This window comes from Phacochoerus africanus, chromosome 11 (genome assembly GCF_016906955.1).
Source record: "Phacochoerus africanus isolate WHEZ1 chromosome 11, ROS_Pafr_v1, whole genome shotgun sequence".
In the NCBI taxonomy this organism is placed as follows: Eukaryota; Metazoa; Chordata; class Mammalia; order Artiodactyla; family Suidae; genus Phacochoerus; species Phacochoerus africanus.
In genome coordinates, this window is record NC_062554.1 from 117324015 (window position 1) to 117345826 (window position 21812).

Below are 21812 nucleotides of genomic sequence, written 5' to 3' on the forward strand. Positions count from 1 at the left end.
TAAGACTAAAATGTAAAAGATTTCAAAAATAGAGCCCCCTTTTATTGATATTACTTTTGGTGCAGGTAGGTATTACTGGCCCTCATTTATTTGACCTTCACTATGATTTGATGGAAACATGCTAAAGTATTAAACTCAGTATTGGAATTTTATTTTTTAGAGCTAATATAATTAGAATAAATCATAACTGCCAAGTCCTCTTCAATTATCTGATATATTCAAAACTGAAGAAAAGAATACTGACCATACTCTCAGAAAAAAAAGCTGGTTAAAAAAAGAATAGAAAATTAATATCCATATATAAAAATAAGAAAGCACTGTTCACCTATTAGAGCATCCAACATCCAGAACACTGACAACACCAAAAGCTGACAACAATGTGTAGCAATAGACACTCTCATTTATTTTTGGCAGGAATGAAAAATGGTACAACCACTGTGGCAGACAGTTTGGCAGTTTCTTAAAAAAGTAAACATACTCTTATCATATGATCCAGTAATCACACTCTTTGGTATTTACTCAAAGGAACTGAAAACTCAAGATTCCAAAAAAACATGTTGATGGCAGCTTTATTCATAATTACCAACATCTGAAACAACCAAGATGTCCTTCAGAAAAAGAACAGATAAACAATGGTATATGCACACAATGGAATATTATTCAGTGCTAAGAAGAAGTGAGCTTTCAAGCCATGAAAAGACATGCAGAAACCTTGAATGCATATTACAAAGAACAGCAAATCTAAAAGGTTACATACTGTATGATTTCAACTCTGTGACATTCTGGAAAAGGCAAAACTATGGAGACAGTAAAAATCAGTGGTTGCAAAGGGCTGGAGAGAGGGAAAGGGATAAGAGGTAGAGCAAAGAAGAATTTGGGGACAATGAATATACTCTACACCTTAATATAAGGATGGAAACATATCATTATATATCTCTCCAGAACCACAGAATGTGCAAAACCAAGAGTGAACTCTATTGTAAACCATGAACTTTAGGTGATTATGATATGATGGTGTAGGTGCCTGAACTCTTAACAAACATAGCCTATGATGAGCAATGTTGGTAATGGAGAAGAATATGAACATCTAAGAGGGGCAGGGGTTATATAAGAAATCTCTGTACCTTCCTTTCAATCCTTCTGTTAACCTAAAAGTGCTCTAAAAAGACAAAGTCTTTAAAAAGACATAAATACATGCAAGCAGTCCTTAAGGAAAAAAAAAAAAAAGAACAAAATACCAAAAGAGAAAAAAACATAAAGCAAATAATAAAATGGCAGGCGTAAACTATAACATTTACATTAAATGTAGATAGTCTAAATACAAAATTATAAGACTGAGTGGGGCAGAGTGGATAAAAAACCCTCCACTGTCTACAAGAAACTCTCAAAGAAATAGACTCAGTAAGAATGAAAAAAATTCTCAACATATATTTAACAAACTTTACACCGCACCATGCAACTGCAGGAAACACATTCTTCTCAAACATGAATAAACTACCAGGTGATATGGCAAATATCAATTTTTTAAAAACTAAGTATTTTTTGGAGTTTCCGTCGTGGCACAGTGGTTAACGAATCTGACTAAGAACCATGAGGTTGCGGTTTCGATCCCTGGCCTTGCTCAGTGGGTTGACGATCCGGTGTTGTGGTGACCTGTGGTGTGGGTTGCAGATGCAGCTCAGGTCCCGTGTTGCTGTGGCTCTGGTGTAGGCCGGTGGCTACAGCTCCAATTAGACCCCTAGCCTGGGAACCTCCATATGCCACGGGAGCGGCCCAAGAAATGGCAAAAAGACAAAAACAAAAAACAAAACAAAACAAAAAAACCAAAAAAACAACTCAGTATTTTCTGATAATAATTGCAATTATAACAGAAATCCATAATTTAAAAAACAAGAAAATCACTATGTCTAAGTAATAAGTTTATCTCTAAACAACCCACAAGTCTAAGAAAAACTATAAATGAAAATCAGAAATTACTTTGAAATAAGGAACAGGAAACAAAAATGCCATACCAAAATTACTAGATGTAGCTAAAAGAAAAATTGCCTCAAATGCCTATCTTAGAAAAAAAAAGCCTGCCCAATAATATGTATGTCCAAGTTGAAAAATCAGAAAAGAAACAAAACCAAAAAGAGCAGAACGAAGGAAACTATAACTATAGAGTAATTGGTAAAATGGAAAACAAAAATAGAGAATACAGCTGAAAGTTGGTCCTAGAAAAAACTCATAAAATGGATACATCCCTAACAAGAACTGATCAAAAATGAGAAAAATGCACAGCACCACCAATAAGCAGAGTGAAGAATGAAAGACATCACTAAAAACTGGGGGAATTAAAAATTTAATATTAAGACCAATCTTATACCAATACATTTGAAAATTTAGGTGAAACAGACAACTTCTAGAAAAAAAGTCAAAAACGGTAGCTAAAACAAAAATCTGAATAAGCAGTAACTGAATTAGCAGTTTAAAACTTTCTGCAAACAACAGGTAGAGACAGCCTCTCCAGCAAAATCCTTAAACATTCAGCGAAGACATTCATGCTGGATTACACAAATTACTCCAGAAAAAAGAGGTACTTTCCCCAGTTCATCTGATAAAACTATCTTTAAAACAAAACTGGACAAGATTAGTGTGAGAAAAAAAATTACAGAACAGTCTCATGAATGAATATAGATGCAGTAATGGAGGCAAGTAGGGCGAACAACTGTCCTGGTAGGGTTTCTAGAATGCAGAACATTCAGTAATAAAACTAGAATACCTGTGGGCAAATCAGGATGGCTGGTCACCCTAGGTGCAAAGTTGATTGATGTTTTAATGTTAAACCAATGTAATTATCCAGTTTAACACAATGAAAAAAAATTGTATCATCTCAGTTGCACAAAAATTTTGAAGAATACTCAACCCCCAATCATGATTTTAAAAAATCTTCTTAGGAAACTAGGAATAGACACTTAGCTCCTTGAATGATATGATAAAAAATATCTACCAAAAACCTACAGAAAACATCATACCTAATGATGACACGTCGAAAGCTTTCACTTTGAGATCAGCACCAAGACTAGGATGCCCCGCTATCACCACTTCTATTCATCACTGTACCGGATGTCCTAGCCAGCAGAGTAAGACAAGAAAAATAAATACAAGATATAAGGATCATAAAGAAAGAAACTACACTGTTATTATTTGCAGATGATGATGTGTACACAGAAAACATAAAATAATCCACAAATGATTTATTAAAACGAATGATTTTAACAAGGTTGCTGGATACAAAAAAAAAAAAGGTATGTGTACAAATCAATTGTATTTCTACATATCAGCAACAAATAGTAAGAAACTGAAATTAAAGACACAGATATCACTTACAATAGCATAAAAATGACTGAAGACCTAAGAAATCTAAAATAAAGATGTGTAAGAATAATATCCTGAAAGATATCAAAATTTTGAAGGACATTCTTAAGGAGCTAAACATAAAGAGAGAAATACCATGTTCAGAGGCAAGAAGACTCAACCTCAATATTGTAAAGATATAGTCTCCCAAACTGATCTATCAAATCGAATTAATCCCAATAAAAAACACAGCAGGTATATCATGAACTGTATCAGCTGGTTCTAAAATTTACAGAGAAATGAAAAGAGCCATGAATATCTAGGACTTTCCTAAAAAAAGAACAGTAATTTACTTTAAAATTCTAATACTTAATACATTGTGGTATTGCCAAAAAGACAAACAGACCAGTGGAGTAAACGAGAGCCTATCAACAGACCCACACATGTATGGACACTTGATATATGACCGAAGTGGTATTTTAAAACAATGGGGAAAGAATGTACTTTTTAATTTAGGATACTTGGACAACTGGATATCCAAATGAAAAATTCTCAAGTAGATTACAGATGTGAATGCGGGGGAAAAAAAAAAGAATAAAGGCTTCAAGTAAATAATATGGCAAAATGTCTTTATGACAGTAGGTGGAGAAGAGTTCTTTTAACACAAAAGGTACTAATTTTAACAGGAAAGACTAATAAATTTGACTGTTATAGACAAACTTCTGCTCATCAAATGACATTATTAAGAAAATGCAAAAAGCAGTCCAATTAGAGAGGGAAAATATCATCCATAGATAAGTAGATAAACGATAGATAGGGTAGGTAGATAGAGAGATAGACAGGTAGATAGAAAGACAGGACAAAGAATTTTTATCTAGAATATATAAATAATAATCCATTACAAAAATCAACTAAATGGAAAAGATATAAGCCTTAAACAAGTAATTCATACAGACAGAAAAATTCAAACGGCCAGTTCACAGTATTGGGTGCTCAACCTCATTAGTGATGAGGGAAATGCACTTGAAAACCACAAAGAGAAAGCAGTAATACATACCCCAAGACTAGCTAAACTGAAAAAAGTCTATTGATACCAGGCATTGGCAAGAATATAGTTCAACAGGAACATCCATACAACACCTGTAGTAAAAGTAACCAATACAACTCCTCACACACTGTTTGACATTATCTATTAAATTTGAAGGTGTATATATCCTATGACCCATTAATTCCATTTCTACATACATAGCATAGAGATATGTGTGCTATTATATACCCAATACATAAATAAAATAGTAGCATTGTTTGTAAATAGCCCAAAATCAAAACTCTTAAGTCCATCAACAACAAAAATGGGGTGTGTTCATTTAATAGAATACTATAAAACAACAAAAATGAATCAACTATAGTCATATACAACGATATGGATGAAATATAACATTGAGCCAAGGACAAAAACAAAATATTACATAATGCAGAAGTGCATTTACAGTAGTTCAAAAAGAGACTTATAAATTATAAATACTTTGGCATCAAAACAATAAAGAAAAATAGAGCAGTAATTACCATAATATTAAAATACTGACTACCTAATGGGCAAGGAAGAAGGCTATCATCTGGTACATGTAGGCAGAGAGCTTCAGGGGTCCTAGGGATAATCTATTATTCAGTCAGAATGGTGTTTACATGGATGGTTACTCAACAAAAAATCTTTAAACTGTAAATTTGTTTTATGAATTTTCTACGCTTTATTTCATATGAAAAATTATAAAATGAAATTTATTCAAATATACAAAATAAAATTTTGAACAAAAGCAAAAGGAAACCAAAACTCATCAAAACTATTCTAAAACAGTAGATTAAACATGTACCACAATTGTCCAGAAGTATATCTTAAAATTAAATCAAATGAAATATAAGGCAATTGTTCAAATGCTGGTACAAATTTGCACAGATAAGATTGCCTTTTATATGGAACCCAAAGCTCTTCTGTTCAATTTGACATGAAGAAAGAATAACATGTTCATTTAAAAATATATATTTATTATGTGCAGTGGTAGGCAGGCTCTAAGATAGCCTCCAAAGATTCCCACCTCTTAGAATTCACACCCTGGGTGATTCCTTCTCTATATGTGGGCTGGACAAAAGATTTGCTTCTAATGGAAAAAAAAGAACACTGCTGAGATGTAACTTTCAAGATTTAAGTTATAAAAAGCATGTGATTGATGTCTTCAAAACCCTGTCCTGTTTTCTCACTTGTTCCCTGTGACGGAAGTCAGCTGCCATATAGTAAGCTGGCCTGTGGAGATGGCCATGTGGCAAGAATTTGATTATTTTTCCAACAGCCAATGAGTGAACTTGGAAGCATTCTTATCCCAGCAGAACCTTAAGATAATTGCTGAGATGGTCAACACCTAGAGGGAAGGCACTCAAGATTCCTGACTCAATATATTAAATGCTTGATGTTTTTAAGCCATTATATTTGAGGGTAATTTGTTACACGGCAAGAGATAACTAGTGCAAATGCCTACTATGTGCCTTGCACATTCCTTTCTCTTAATATTCAAAAGAGTATCAGTAGGGAAAAATAAATCACAAATAAAAATTTAATGTAGGATTCTAACAGCCCTAAAATACTAGCAACATGTGACATTAAAATAAATGTTAAATCTGAAAAACAGATTCAACTTCTATGATAAGTCTAAATCAAGACTCACCACAGGGAGTTCCCATTGTGGCTCATCAGAAACAACCGCAACTAGTATCTGTGAGCATGCAGGTTTGATCCCTCGTCTTGTTTGGTGGGTTAAAGGATCTGGCATTCCCATGAGCTGTGGTGTAGGTCACCAATGCAACTCACATCTGGCATTGCTGTGGCTGTGGTGTAGGCAAGCAGCTGCAGCTCTGAGTGGACCCCTAGCCTGGGAACTTCCATATGCTGTAGGTGTGGCTCTAAAAGACAAAAAAAAAAAGAAGACTCACCATAACCCCAATTAAAAGTTACGTATGAAATCACACAGTTATTAATTTCAAAGTTTGAATGTCAATCTTAGGAAAATAAATTGAAGGTAGTAGTTTGTGGAGTTCCTGCTGTGGCTCAGTGGGTTAAGGACCTGACACTGTCTCTGAGAGGATGCAGTTTCAATCCCTGGCCTCACTCTGTGGCATAAGCAACCAGTGTAGCCACAAGCTACAGCATAGGTCACAGATGCAGCCTGGATCCAGGCCACAGCTGCAGCTCCAATTCAACCCCTGGCCCAGGAACTTCCATATGCACAGTAGGTATAGCCAAAGGGAAAAAAAAATGTAGTTTGCCTCCTGGTCAGTCTACATTTTGCTTGAATAAGTTCAAATATAAATTATACTACAGGAGATAGTATCTCTAACAACTGTATTTATTTTGAAGATTAAACACACAAATATACTTTATAATATATGCAAAAAATAAAACCACTCATTTCATTCCATCTGCAATAAATCATGAGGTATGAATCAACTACATTTTCTAGACTAAATTTTATTATGATTCCAAATCACTATGGTCTTGGATTTAAATTTTGAAGAAATTTATAAAATTTAATCAAAGTAAGTGGCAAGTTTTTAAGTCTGTTAACCTAGCTCCAAATTTTTTAATTTTTAAAATTTTGTTAACCTAGCTCCTCAGAGTTCCTTGTGTAGTTAAACCTGAAATACTCAAAACCTGAAATACTCATTTATAGGCACATTAAAAACATGAAAACCAAAATATATAAATAACAATATAATCACTGCACACAAGAGGCATCAACATCCAGAAGCACTTGGAACCAGTATGTTTCTTGGCTAAACTGCCTACCCAAAGAAGATATAATCCAAAAGAGGAAAAAAAAAGAAAATACGATCCAAGAGAAAAAAAATCAATCCTGCACAAGGATCACATACGATTCCAACTAAACTTAAGCCGAAAAATTCTACAGCACAATTAACCCAGACATTTAATAATAACAATACAGGAATACTGATACTAAGAGCTATGTGATCAAAGGTAGTATCATAGAATGAGTTTTCAGAAGCCACCTGCCACCACATCAGAGAGAGGACAAATTGGCATAACAAGGAAGAAGTTATTGCTGAGAAATACTTCTCTGTTGATCTCTCCCATTTCTGCATATCTTATGATAACTTTTGGTCCAAATTATCTTTTCAAAGATATTCGATAGTGAACACCCTAACAAGATAGAAATGGTAACTTCTTCCAGGACAGAGGACAGATTTGTTTTCTAATCAATCAAATAAAAACAGTATCTCCCTGCAAGGCAAAGACTAATAAACAGGTTTACTAACAGACCCCTTTAAAAAGTGATATTCCCTAAGCTCAAAGTTCTTTAGTTGTAGCATATATCCATTTTATGTGCAGCATCTACCAGGGCCCATCTCTGTACCGCCCCTGAGGGACTTGCAGGTCATGAAGCTGATGCTGCCAGATGTGCCATGAGTAATCAAGACCTTTATCTCCAATCCAAGAGTCTTGTGTCTTCTGCCAACATCTATGAAACTGGAAAGCTAATCTGTCAGCTTGTTAGTAGGGTAAAAATTCCAGAACCTTCGCAGTTTATTTTATAGTTATAGGCTATGTGTTTCTTACCTGAGACAATTTCAAATTGTAATAGGTTACAAGCATTAATAGACAACAGAGAAGCATGAAAAACCTCAGAGGCTAATGAAAACCTTAAAAATTCAGGTCAAAGATAATAATCAGCCATTCCATTTAAACCTCCAGATATCCTCGTGTTTGGACTATTCATTTAATTGATTCATTGTCAGGTAATTTCCTACATGCTAAATCTCACTCAATGAGTTCAAAGTCTAAGGGAGAAAGAACCATGGAAAACTACTGCAGGGAGTTCCTGATGTGGCTCAGTAGTAACGGGAATCCAGTTAGCATTTTATGAGGATGAGGGTTTGATCCCTGGCCTCGCTCAGTGGATTAAGGATCCGACGTTGCTGTGAGCTGTGGTATAGTAACAGACGAGGCTCGGATCTGGCATTGCTGTGGCTGTGGCCAGCAGCTGAAGCTCCAATTTGACCCCTAGCCTTGAAACATCCATTTGCCGCATGTGCAGCCCTATTAAAAAAAAAAAACAAAAAACTACTGCAAAACAATTTCACATTCTGATTTAAAAGAGGATAAAGGTACATATGGAAAATCTGAAAATTATCACTCTTCCAAAGAATTATCTATAGCAAAAACTATTTCATGTACAAATTGAGTTAAAAATCTTGTTTCCACATATTATATAATGTTCAGATGTCTTACTCAAAGTGTGGTCCAGGACCAAGAAATGCAGATTAGCAGGCTCCAACACACACACTCTCTTAATCAGAACTTAGATTCTAAGAAGATCCTCAGGTGATTCTTATGCAAACTGAAGTTTAAGATAAACTCCTCACCAAAAAAAATACAATTAAAAATCAAGAACAAATATTAAATTTATAATGAAGATAATTTTAATAGACATACTAAAATCACAACTGCTATCTCAGCAAAAGTTAGATGAGAAAAATATAATCATAAACCATGTAAGGAATATTTAGCTATACAGTAGCATAACACAGAAAAACCCAATGTGAACAAAGCAGGAAAAGTTAAAAATAGACATGAATAGTCAAAATGAGGAGATATCAAATTAAGGTCATGTAAAGTTCTGGCAATGCACACTTTATCAAAGTAAGTTCTCACTTTTTTATTTCCAAAAATAATAAAGAAGGCCTGGCACCTAATATATGACATATGGCTATATTTTTATGAATTAAAAAAGCCCTAATTATAAAACTGAAAGTAAAAATAAAAGATTTGAGACAGAAATTTAAAAACAAAGCAGCTTTCAAAATTACTTTGGCATGCTACCAAGAACACAGTATTTTGCATTTGTGTTCCCATGTTTTGTACAATTGTGAAATGACTGAGGAATCTTATAAATGTTAAATTAGGACATTACGGTTATAAAATTATTAATAAAAAATTATCTTTTACTTATCCTACATGACTTACACTTTCTAAGTTCTAAATAGGTAGATATGTGTTTACTTGCTTTTTTTCTCCCAAAGTATTTTTATCATAGGAAAAATTGTAACCCTCTCTACTTAAGAATTCATTAAGTTTTCCTAAGTTCTCTTTTCAGGGTGAAGGTTAGGCTGCCATTTGATAATTCTATTTTCTATTGCTATTCTTTACAACTTTGAGAACATTTTTTCTTTTTTTTCTTTTTCTATTCATTATAATCGATCCTACAGAAACGATCCAAACGAAACAATCCATCACCAAAACGGCATTTTTAAAATATCAAGCTGTAATAGTAAAAGAATTTTTAAAATCTTAAAAAAAAACCCTGAAAACTCAAATGCCTTTAAATGTTTACATAAATTTTTTACCCTGAAATGCCCTCCTACAAAAAAATGGGGAAAAAGTGGAAGTAGTCAACAATAGTAAATAAGACATAATGTAAAATGCACAAAATAATATACCTCTCTTTTATTCCTTCTTGCAACCTTGAGGAATTCCATAAGGATCTGTAGTTGGGCTGCATGTGACTCCTATAATAGAAAATTATAATTGTTCTTTTAAAAATATTAACTATGAGTTCAAAGTTTTCCCTTAATACCACAATATAATCAGCATAAAACAACTTTATTCATCCAAATAAGTTAGTCTCATTTCTATTTAATCAGTTTTCCCTTTGCTAATTGGCATTTTTAAAAGCAAGGCATTTTCCCAAAACTAACTTTAAAAAACATGTGTTTTCAATCACACTTCTCATCTACCATCCTGAAAAAACTATTTATGGGAAATGGCAATTCTGTTATCTGCCCTGACTTTCTCTTCCCCCAACCTAATAAAGCATCAAAACAAAAGTCATAGTGGAGCTAACAGCTTCTAGATACTGAAATCACTTTCCCCATAAGAATTTCATTTGCAGGAGAGTAAGAAGCATAATAAATAGGAGGAAATTCATACTTTTTAGAAGTCAAATTTATTATTTCTCGTCATGATCTAGTTTTACAGATATAAGAATTAATACATCTCTATGAAAGATTTCAGTCAAAATAAAAAATTTAAAAACAATTTTAATAAAATCAAGTGGAAGGAGGGGTAAATAATATAAATTGGTAAACTGAAACAGAGATGTAACAGATAAACGGTAATTATTACCTTGACATATTTTGAGTGTCAAAAAATAAAATTACAAATGGATATCTTTTAGTGTTAAAATTTACACAATGAACCAAGGAATTCCAGCTGAATCTGATAAATATACGTAAAAAGAATTCCTAAAGCTAAAAATGAAATAACAATGAGATAGTTTATGAAAATAAAATTCTTTTATATTTGAAAAGAATTTAAAAAACTGATGGAGCACTTCTAAAATAAACAAAATTAAATGAGAAATATTAATAAGACTTTGATTTACCTGGCTATGCAACAGAATCATCTGAGGCATTTGTTGAAACAGTCACTGGAACAGGTTGTTTGTTTTTTTTAATGGCCACACCCACAGCATAGGGAAGTTCCCAGGGCAGGGACTGAATCTGAGCCACAGCTATAACCTATGCCACAGCTGCAGCAACACCAGATCCTTTAATCCAATGCACTGGGCTGGGGATTAAACCCGCACCTCCACAGCAACCCAAGCCACTGCAGTCAGATTCTTAACCCAAAGTGCCACAGTGGAATTTCCCATGAGACAGATTTTATCTGATTCTGTTACTCCAGGAAAGATTCCAGGAAACTAAGTTGAACAAATCCTCAGAGGAGAGGAATAAGCCAGTCAAAATTTGAAGAATCACTAAGATATCACACATACTACAAAAAAGCATGGCCACCTCACACTCACTCCCAGAATTCTAGCCCCTTTGGGGAGAGAGTGGAAATTCTTGGATTTTCAAAGTGAAGAGGCAAAAATAAATCAATGAAATGTTTAGGTCAAGAAAAATAAGGGCAAAAGAGGGCAAATATGAACTGACAATCACATAAGGATATTCCAATTAACAAACATGACTGAATTGATGGTTCACAAATGAACAAATTTATAATACATGGAATCATAAAGACTTTAAAGTGAAATTTTTTTCTTGAAAAAAAAAATCTGATATTTATTGGACCTTAGACACATTCTTGAGAACTAAGTTAAACTACCTTACAGAACAAATTCACAGAGGGGCTCTGACTCCAACAATGATGATAAACTCTCCCAAAATTGTCTTCGTTTGTCTTGGGATTTCTTCACATGGGTTTGTTTTTTTTTTTTTTTTTCTTTTCTTTTCTAGGGCCCCACTCACAGCATATGGAAGTTTCCAGGCTAGGGGTCAAATCAGAGCCACAGCCACAGCAACACCAGATCCAAGCCACAACTCTGAAACACCAGATCTGAGCCGCAACTCTGCAACTCTGACCTGCATCACAGCTCATGGCAACACCAGGGACTGAACCCACATCCTCATGGATACCTGTCAGGTTTGTTTCTGCTGAGCCACAACAGGAACTCCCACTTTACACTGTTTATCTGTAACTTATACAGACTATTTGGCTAGAGCAGAAACCACATCTTTATATAAAAATAACATAGTTCATTTGCAAAGGAATAGTACAAACTATCTTCAAAATACTTAGTGTGAATATTCCATTTTAATCTATCAATAAGGACATGTAAATAGGGTAAGAATACAACTGATTTTAAGGGAGGGGAGCCCAAAGCCTCAAGGACAAAGGAAAACTGGGACCAACAAAGTACACTGGAAATTCAGCACATAGCACCTTCTTCTACAATTTACTATTCTTTAAATGAATAAAAATAATTATCTCCAAAAAGGGGATAAATGGCAAATAAAAGAAACTGTAGTTTCACACAAATTTGAAAGAAAAGTATATAAAAGATATGATGGAAGACTAAAAAGAGAATGTTTAAAAATGAGAAGTGTATAGATAAATAAATCAAAATAATGTCCAGTCATATGACAATCTGCTAGTCTCAGAATTGAACATGAAACTAACCCCCTAACATCATTTATCCCACTACTAATAATAGAAGTTCAAGGAGTTGCCTTGCGGTACACTGGGTTAAGGACCTGGTGTTGTCACCACAGTGATGTGAGTTCCATCATTGGTATGGGAACTTCCACATGCCATGGGTGTGGCTAAAAAATATAAATAAATAAATAAATAATAGAAGCTCAAGAAATTAATTCCCTAATCATTTCTTACAGTTTTCAAAGCTTCTGGAAAAAGATAAATGATTATTTAGCACAATTATCTCACTTTCAGATAAGGAAACTGAGTAAAAGAATGAAAAGAAACCTATTTGAGAAAAAAGAAAAAACACATATTTAGAACCTTAGTCTCTATTCTCAGTACTCTTTGCAATATAGTAAGTTTTGTCACATTTGTCCCATCTGAAACTGAGAGAACCCTATGTGGCTCCTGGGCACAAAGGCACATGGAAATCTCTGAAACAACTAAATATGTCAATATAAAAATATTTCTGTTTAAAAAAGTAAATAAAGACTAGCTAATTCATCTTCCTGTAAGTCAGGTAGCTGCCAATTCTTCTCATTGAACAATGTGTACTATGAACCAAAAACTCGTGTTACTGGAAGGATAATTTTAAAATCCATAATCATATCAGTAAACTAACACACCTCTTTCTGCACATTCAGAAAATAACGTGCTTCAAAACACAAGAGGAAAACAAGGCCCTGTAACACAGGACACTATATTCAATATCCTGTGATAAGTCATAATGGAAAAGAATATAAAAAAGTGTGTGTGTGTGTGTGTGTGTTCGCGTATATATATATATATATATATATATATGTGTAAAAAACTGACCACACTTGCTATCAATAGACACTAACACATTATAAATCAATTACACGTCAATAAAAAACACAAGAGGAATATTTATAAAATGTGATGATAGGAATAGCTCATCAAATGAGTGTCTAAAACTTGAAAGAGCTGGTATCAGAGACAACACTTTCATAGTAATTTTAATAAAATTAAAATATTTAAGTTAAAAAAATTAGTGACCAATTTTCCTCAAATTAGAATATAAAAAGGTTGTTCACTCAACAACAAAAAAGAGCTAAATTGGAGTTCCCACTGTGGCTCAGCAGGTTAAGAACCTGACACTGCCTGAAGATGCAGGTTCGATCCCTGGACTCAATCAATGAATTAAGGATCTGACACTGTCACATACTGCAGCACAGGTCCAGAATACGCCTGCAGCTGCAGCTCCAACTCGATCCCTAGCCTGGAAATTCCATATGCTGTGGGTACAGCACCAAAAAGACAAAAAATAAAATAAAATAAAATAAAATAAAAATAAATGATTTTAGCAATGACACAAATAAAAGAATAAGCAAAGTCATAAAAATTTACTATAACTACATACAGTTCTGGAAACTAATAGAAAGCATAAGTGTGTTAAGGAGATACAGTGAAATGTAGAAAAAAGCAGTCAATCTGACAACAGAAATAGAAACTATTCAAAATAAACTAGCAAGGGGAAAAGATAAAACATAAATAAGCAAAGCTATTTATCATTGAACTGTGGTATAACTTCCACCAGCCTAAGAAATATGTAATTGGAGTTTCCAAATGGAAAAGGTGATAGAAAAATATTTGAAGAAATAATCACTGAATAATTTCCAAATCTGATGGAAACTATAATCCCATCAATCCAAGAATCTCAAAGAACTTCAAGAACAAGAAACATGGGGGGAAAGACTATACCAAGGCATATCAAAATCAAAATATTTAAAACCATAAAAAGAATATCTTGAAATAAGAGAAATATTTCATTCCTAGGATGAAGACTTCTCATCTGAAACAATGCAAGACAATAGACAATGGAGCAGCATCTTTAAAATACTGAAAGAAAAAAAGGTAAATCTAGAATTTTATCCTTATCTGGAAGTGCTTTCAGACACAAAGGGTAAATAAAGGCTTTCTCAGACATGGAACGTGAAAGAACTCATCACCAGCAGATCTACACCATAGAAATGAGAACGGCTGTCCTTTAGGCAAAAGGAAAATTACAGATGGAATTCCAAAGACTGAATGGAAGAATGAATGAAAAAAAAAAAAGAAAAAAACACTGAAGTATGCCAGAAATGATAAATACCTGGGTAAAAATAAGACTTTAAAAAAAAAAAAAAATCTCCATAAGGAGGTGCCCTGTGGTGTAGCAGTTAAGAATCTGGGCTTGTCACTGCAATGGCTCGAGTCACTGCTGTGGCATGATGTTCAGTCCCTGGCCAGGGAACTTAACACATGCTGAAGGCACAGCCAAAAATACAAAGATAAAAAAAAAAAAATCTCCATAAAACATAATTTACTATTTAAACTGAAATTAATAACAATTGATTGGGGGTATAAGATATACAGAGGTAAAACATTTGACAAAAAAATACAAAGGCTTGGAGAGGAGAAATGGAAGTATATTGTTGTAAGTTCTTGTAATGCAGAGGAAGTAAGATATTTCTTGAAGGTACAATGTAACAACAATTATTAAGCAACCACTAAGAAATCAAACAAAACATTTTCTCTGACAGGCCAAAAGACAAAGTGAAATCATGAAATATAATCTAAAATCATATAAATCATTGTCTGACCACAATACAATTTAACTAGAATTCAATTACCAAAATATATATATTTGCCAAAGTAGCAATATCCAAAATCCATACACACACACACACCTTCTTACAAGTCAATTAGAAAAAAGAAACAGTTTCTTATGAAAACAGGTATAAACAGACTATAAATAGGCAAATCACCAAATAAAAAACCAAGACGGCCAAACAAATGAAGAAATTCTCTTCACTAGCAAAAAATACCAAAAGTACAAAACAAAACACACACATTCACACACACACCCAAGCATCTGATAACTATCAGACCAGAAACTAAAAAAAAAAAAAAAGAGGAGGTTAATATGGCACAAAGTCTCAGAAAAGCAATTTGGCTACAGTTAATGTAGTTAAAATGTACATGCAAATCCTATGAAAAGCAATTCTACTCCTTAAATCACTATGTGTGTTTGTAAGAGACACGAATAATAATACTAAGTGCAATACAGTCACTCATAACTGAGAACTCAGAACTTCAGTGTGCATCAACAGGGGACAGAAATGTTCATGCAATGGACCACTACAGAGAAGTTAACATAAATAAACTAGATCGATATTCATCAGCAGGAACCTCAAAAAGTAAACAAAACTGCGTATGTTAAGAGGATAACTACAGTACAAAACTCTTTATATAAACTCTTTATATAAATTATACAAGCAATACTTTATATATGGTTATAGATACAAGCATATTTTTTTAAAAAAGCATATACACACTTGAGAAGTTTCCTTGCCAACTTCTTATGTTGGTTACTCTGGAAGAATGGAATGAGATGAGAGGGCTTTAAGTATTAAAAAATATTTAATTTTCAAAAGGCAGATCTAAGACAAGTAAAAAGTGTAACTATTTATTAAAACCAAAAGAAAGGAGTCGAGAGTCTCGTTATTTTCTGTACTGTTCTGTATGTTGGAAATATTCATCAAGTTAAATAATAGTGCAAAGTAAAACAGGAAAATAATAATGGGAAAACACTAAAATACCTATGATAGGAACTTAGCTTCTGAACTGGATCCATCAAAAAATAATAGGAAGGATCTAGGGTCTAAAATTTTTTTTTGTCTTTTTTTCTAAGGCCGCACCTGCAGCATATGGAAGTTCCCAGGCTAGGGGTTGAATCAGAGCTACAGCTACCGGCCTACACCACAGCCACAGCAATGCAGGATCCAAGCCAGGTCCACAACCTATACCACAGCTCCTGGCAATGCTGGATCCTTAACCCACTGAGAGAGACCAAGGATCAGTCGAACCTGCGCCCTCATGAATACTAGTCAGATTTGTTTCTGCTGAGCCACGATGGGAACTCCATAAAATTAAGACGCCTATATATTACTTCAATTCTAAAACAAAAAGACAAAAAGCACGGAAAGATTTATGTTAACATGTCAAAGGGGGAATAAGGTTAACAGCCCTCACATTCAGTAAGTAAACTGATGCCCCATACACCTTTAAGTGTGCCTGTGATGCAACAATCCAGAAAGTCTCTCTTTAACCACAAGCAAGAGGGAAAAAAAAATCTAGTGTTCTTTTAAGGTAAAAAAGAATCGAGAATCATTTGCTGCGAGTTGTACAGGAGGGGATCGGGAGGAGATCAGAGATTCCAACTACTTCTTTATCAGACTCTCAACAAATCATCCTGCCTTTAGCCTTTACTATGTGAGGTACCTCATACTCCCACTTCCAAGGCCTTTGTTCCACAATATAAACAGGGTTGGTTCCTAGCTATTCCTCACTGCTGGCTCAGTGTTCAGCTTTCTCAAATCTCCTAATGTATTACTTTTCATCCATCTGCTTTATAGCTTATAAAATACTGCTGCCATTGTCCTCTCCCATGCTTCTGCTTTTAAAAAAAACCTTTTACTCTCATTTTCATAGTATTAAGGGAACAAGGTAAGTTCTTATATTCAATCTATCATAGAGAAGTCTCTATCATTTATCATTATGTCAAAATATGTATGTAATTTAGTTTATCTCCTCACCTACCTCACCCTATTTCCACTAACCTCAACACACCATAACACAATATCTAGCACATAGTAGATGCAAATAGAAAACCATGTTTAAAATCATAGGAGAGGAGCCCCTGCTAGCTCAGGGGGTTAAGGATCTGGTGTTGTCACTGCTGTGGCTCTGGTTACTGCTGTGGTGCAGGTTCATTCTGCATGTGCAGCCAAAAACTTTTTTTAATTACATTATAGGAGAGTTTGGGTAAACAATTTTGGGGATATGACACCAAACAACAAAATCAAAAATAAAGATTTATTTTTTACAGACACTATATCAAACCTACAAGTTTCTGTGTAACAAAAGAAATGATCAGCAAAACAAAAAGGCAACTAATGTGGGAGAAAGTGGGAATGGGAGAAATTATCTGCAGATAATGTATCTATCTGATAAGAGGTTATTATCCAAAATGCTGTATATAAAGAATTCATATAATTCAATAGCAAAAACCCCAAATAACCCAATTTTAAAATGGGCTAAGGAACTGAATAGACATTTGTTTCCCAAAGAAGATTTCAAACGATCAACTAGTACATGAAAAGGTATTCAACATCACAAATCATTAGGGAACTACAAATCAAAGCCACAATGAGACATCCTCACACCAGTCAGGATGGCCATCATCAAAAAGGCAAGAGAGAACAAATGCTGATGTGGAAAAAGAGAGCACTTGTGCACTTGGTAGGAATGTAAACTGGCACAGGCCCTATGGAAACAGTATGGGGGTCCCTCCAAAAATTAAAAACAGCACTTCTGTTGTGGCTCAGCAGTAATGAATCCACTACTACCCATAAGGACGCGGGTTCAATCCCTGGCCTCACTCAGTGGGTTAAGGATCTGGCGTTGCTGTGAGCTGTGGTGTAGGTCCCAGGCACAGCTTGGATCTGGTGTTGCTGTGGCTGTGGTGTAGGCCAGCAGCTTCAGCTCCAATTGGACCCCTAGCCTGGAAATTTCCATATGCCATGGGTGTGGCCCTATAAAGACAAATAAATAAATAAAAATAAAACTACCATATGATTTAACAATCCCATTTCTGAGTATATATAGCCAAAGAAAATTAAATCACTATGTCAGAAAGATATCTGCACCTTCATATTTAATGCAGAATTATTTACAATTGCCAAGACATGTTAACAAAGTGTCCATCAACACATAAATGGATAAAGATATGGTACATACACAATGAAATACTATTCAGCCATAACAGAGTAAAAGAAGGAAATCCTGCCACCTGCAACAATATGGATGCACCTTGGGAGCAGTCTAAATGAAATAAGTCAGAAGAGCGATGAGTACTGTATAATCTCACGTATATGTGGATCTTGACAGAAGAAGGAAAGGAAAAAAACAACAAGCTCCACAGAAGAAGATCAGATTTGCAGTTACCAGGAGCAGAGGGTGGGGGAATCGAATGAAGGTTTAAAAAGCACAAACATCCAGTTTTAATGTAAACAAGTACTGAGGATATAATGTACAACATGATGCTGACAGTTAACACCACTGGATGGTATATTTGAAAGTTTCTAAGAGAGTAAACCCTAAAAATTCTTATCACAAGGAAAAAATTTTTTTCTTCCTTTTTTTTGTATCTATGAGATGATGGATGTCAACTAAATTTATTGTAGTAATCATTTCATAAAACAGGTGTCAAGTCATTATGCTGTGCACAAACTTACACAGTGCTATACATCAATTATACCTCAAAACTAAAAGAAAAAAATAAAAAATATAAAAAAGCCCTGAAAAAACACAGGAGAAATTCCCACCAAACCTGCCCCGTCTCCCCACCCCAAACACACAGCATCGAAGACTCATTTGGGTCAGATCCACCTTACTTACTCTTTTCTCCTAACAAAAGATCCCCATTCTATTAGGTGATACCCAGATCCAAGTTATGTTAAGCACAATCTATCCACACAATGTTTTAAATCAAGTTGGAAAGCTCCTTTTCTTTTTCTATCAAAAAACATGAATATAAAGAAAGAAGTATAGGAGACCACTTCATTCACTATGTGATAAAAGTCTAAGAAAAGAAAATCAGACCTTTCCCAAAGAAAGTCCCAACAACACTCAAGTGCCTGATTTCACTTCCTTATATGTGGTCTCCAGAGAAGTCATGGGTCCAATCTTCCAAACACTTTATCTGTTAAGCTCCTCCTTTTTATGTGTGTGAGCTACTCACTCCCTTATTCTGTCAATGTATTATTCTGTCACTCCCTCGTTTTCTCTTTGTTTAAGCTAGGTCAGAGTAGGTGTCTGCTTATGCTGAGTGTGCACTGTTTATAATGGAGCATATTCAATTCCTAATTAATACATGCAAATTCACATTCATATTTTCTACATTTGCCTGAAATAAATGTAACTTTATATTTACTTAGATTTTATTACATGAAAAAGGATATATTTAGCTCCAGTTTCCATCTTTCTATATGCCTTTACTTGAGCCAAAGACTGTTGTTATTGTCAATGGACACCTGACAGAAAAATTTTACATAGATTTTCTACTCCAAATCCCATATATGAAGAGGGGAAGATATTGCAAGGAAGATATTCATTAGAAGAAAATGACCAATATCATTGTTTCCTACTAAAATGAAACTGTACTACCTCATGATTGTAACACTCAGCTTTTGTTAATACAAACTGGCCACTGTAAATAAGTTGTATTATAAGAAATTTGTTCTTTATTTGAAAAGTAAAGGGGTATCTGTTAGAAATGGTAGTTTGCAGATGTTTCTTGCTGAATAAAATTGGTGGACTGAGTGACACTACCTTATTATTTTTAAACATTTCTAGATCTTTTTCTTTTTTTTGTTTTGTTTTGTTTTGCTTTATCTAGGGCCGCTCCCACGGCATGTGGAGGTTCCCAGGCTAGAGGTCGAATCGGAGCTGTAGCCACCGGCCTACACCAGAGCCACAGCAACGTAGGATCCGAGCCATGTCTGCAGCCTACACCACAGCTCAGGGCAACGCCAGATCCTTTAACCCACTGAGCAAGGCCAGGGATCGAACCTGCAACCTCATGGTTCCTAGTCAGATTCGTTAACCACTGCACCATGAAGGGAACTCCTCTAGATCTTTTTCAGTGAAGTTGAAAGAACGCCATTTAAAACAAAGTAAGTTTTAAAATCAGGCTGCCACTTACTGCTTCCAGTTGTTTCTTCTTCTGCACTAGTAACTCCAACATAAGGTTGACGTTGGCCAAATCAAGGTTATCTTGGTCAGTTCCCAACAAATCCTGAAATATCTGCCACCTGTGGCCATTCTAAAAACGAAGAAGAAACACAATAACTTCCTAAGAAGATGGTTTTACAAAAGCAAATGTTTGCTACTTCCTAACACATTTATTACATAACATAAAAAAAATAAACTATAATGTTCCAACCTACTCCTTCCCAGCTAATGGCTCCCCAATGCCTTCTAATTATAATTTAAACACTATTTCTCCCTTAAATGAATTTAAATAACAGATATGAAAGGCATATTCAAACAAATGTTAAGTCAGCATCTCTAACAGTGTAATTCCCATCAAAATAAATGCCTGGATTTTAACTACTTGTTTAGCCATATTCTCAACTTTGTATTTGGTAAGGCATTAATTTAAGCTCACTTGCCTCAGCAATTTGGGGCTAATCCTCTTCTATTTTTATGGCCACACCCAAAGCCTGGGAAAGTTCTCAGGCCAGGGATTGAACCCACACCACAGTAGTGTCAATGCCAGATAACCCGCTGAAATATCAGGGGACTCTTAATCCTTTTAAGTTGAGAATCTTTCAACAGTTTTTTCAAATCACCACCATAGTTTTCACTCTGCCATGTAAGTCTTCAAATGTCACGTATTATAAGCCAACTCTGACTCAATGTAATCCTACCAGACTTTTCAAAAGTTAAGAGTAAATTTGAGACAATACAGGTAAGAGAGTTCTATATTGAACCGAATAATCTTGTCTCCTTTAAGAAAAATAATAAGCTAAACTTTAACACTTAGTATTAAACCAATAAAAACAGCAAGTTGAAATTTGTTAAAAATAGTAATAAGAGTTGAAACATACGGTGCTACTCACTGAGTGGTCCAATTTGAACCTCTTTTCCTCAAATCTTTGCTTCTGTTTAAGAATGAGTTCATTCACTGAAAACAGAAACAAAACAAAAAGCACACATAAATCTGAATTTTTATAAATGTATCATCTAGTTTCTCTTTTAAAAGTCCCACATTTTAAAAGATGCTAAACAGAAAATGCTAGGGTTTTAATTTTACCTCACATTACAAACAGTTTTGCGGCAGCTACTACTACAACAACTACCACTATTACTAAGACCACTATGACCACAGCATGAGAATTCTTTAGAATACGCACTTTCTCTTACATGTCTCAATGATGACACTACTAGCACTTGAAGAGAGAGAATTCTTCACTATATGAGACTGTCCCATGCTCTACATGGCAACTGGCTAATTCTGCGAGGTAGGCACTAAAGACATCTATTTGTTCTTTTTATTTGTTACTTTTCTATAAATATCATGGCAAACACTGTCAGTTACCCAAAAATATTTCTAACCTTTTATTAAAAATAACTATGATTTTTTTCCCAAATGTCAGAATGCCAACTGCCACATACTTTCAGAGGTGCTAGAGCCCTCCTCAGCCTCATGGTATGATGCTTGAAAATCCTAAGCCAATCTAGTTCTATACCCTTACCAGTGATTGACAAGGGGTTAACTATGTGACCTAGTTTTGACCAATGAAGGGTATGCTGTCTTTCAGAAAAGCATAGGAGAACAAATTCTCTGTCTTCATTAGGGGTG

At 34.6% G+C, this 21812-nt stretch overlaps 1 protein-coding gene across 3 annotated transcripts in view; it reads right to left on the reverse strand.

Moving 5' to 3' along the window:
- COP1 (COP1 E3 ubiquitin ligase) overlaps positions 1-21812 on the reverse strand; it is a 200655-nt gene that overhangs the window by 134661 nt on the left and 44182 nt on the right. Inside the window, exons 4-6 of one of the 3 annotated variants that reach the window (XM_047753827.1) lie at positions 21058-21134; positions 20151-20270; positions 9841-9909 (exon numbers count right to left, since the gene is read on the reverse strand). In XM_047753827.1, coding sequence (XP_047609783.1) covers positions 9841-9909; positions 20151-20270; positions 21058-21134 — 266 coding nt within the window. The remainder of the gene's footprint in view (positions 1-9840; positions 9910-20150; positions 20271-21057; positions 21135-21812) is intronic. The other 2 variants (XM_047753828.1, XM_047753829.1) reach the window with 2 other exon arrangements.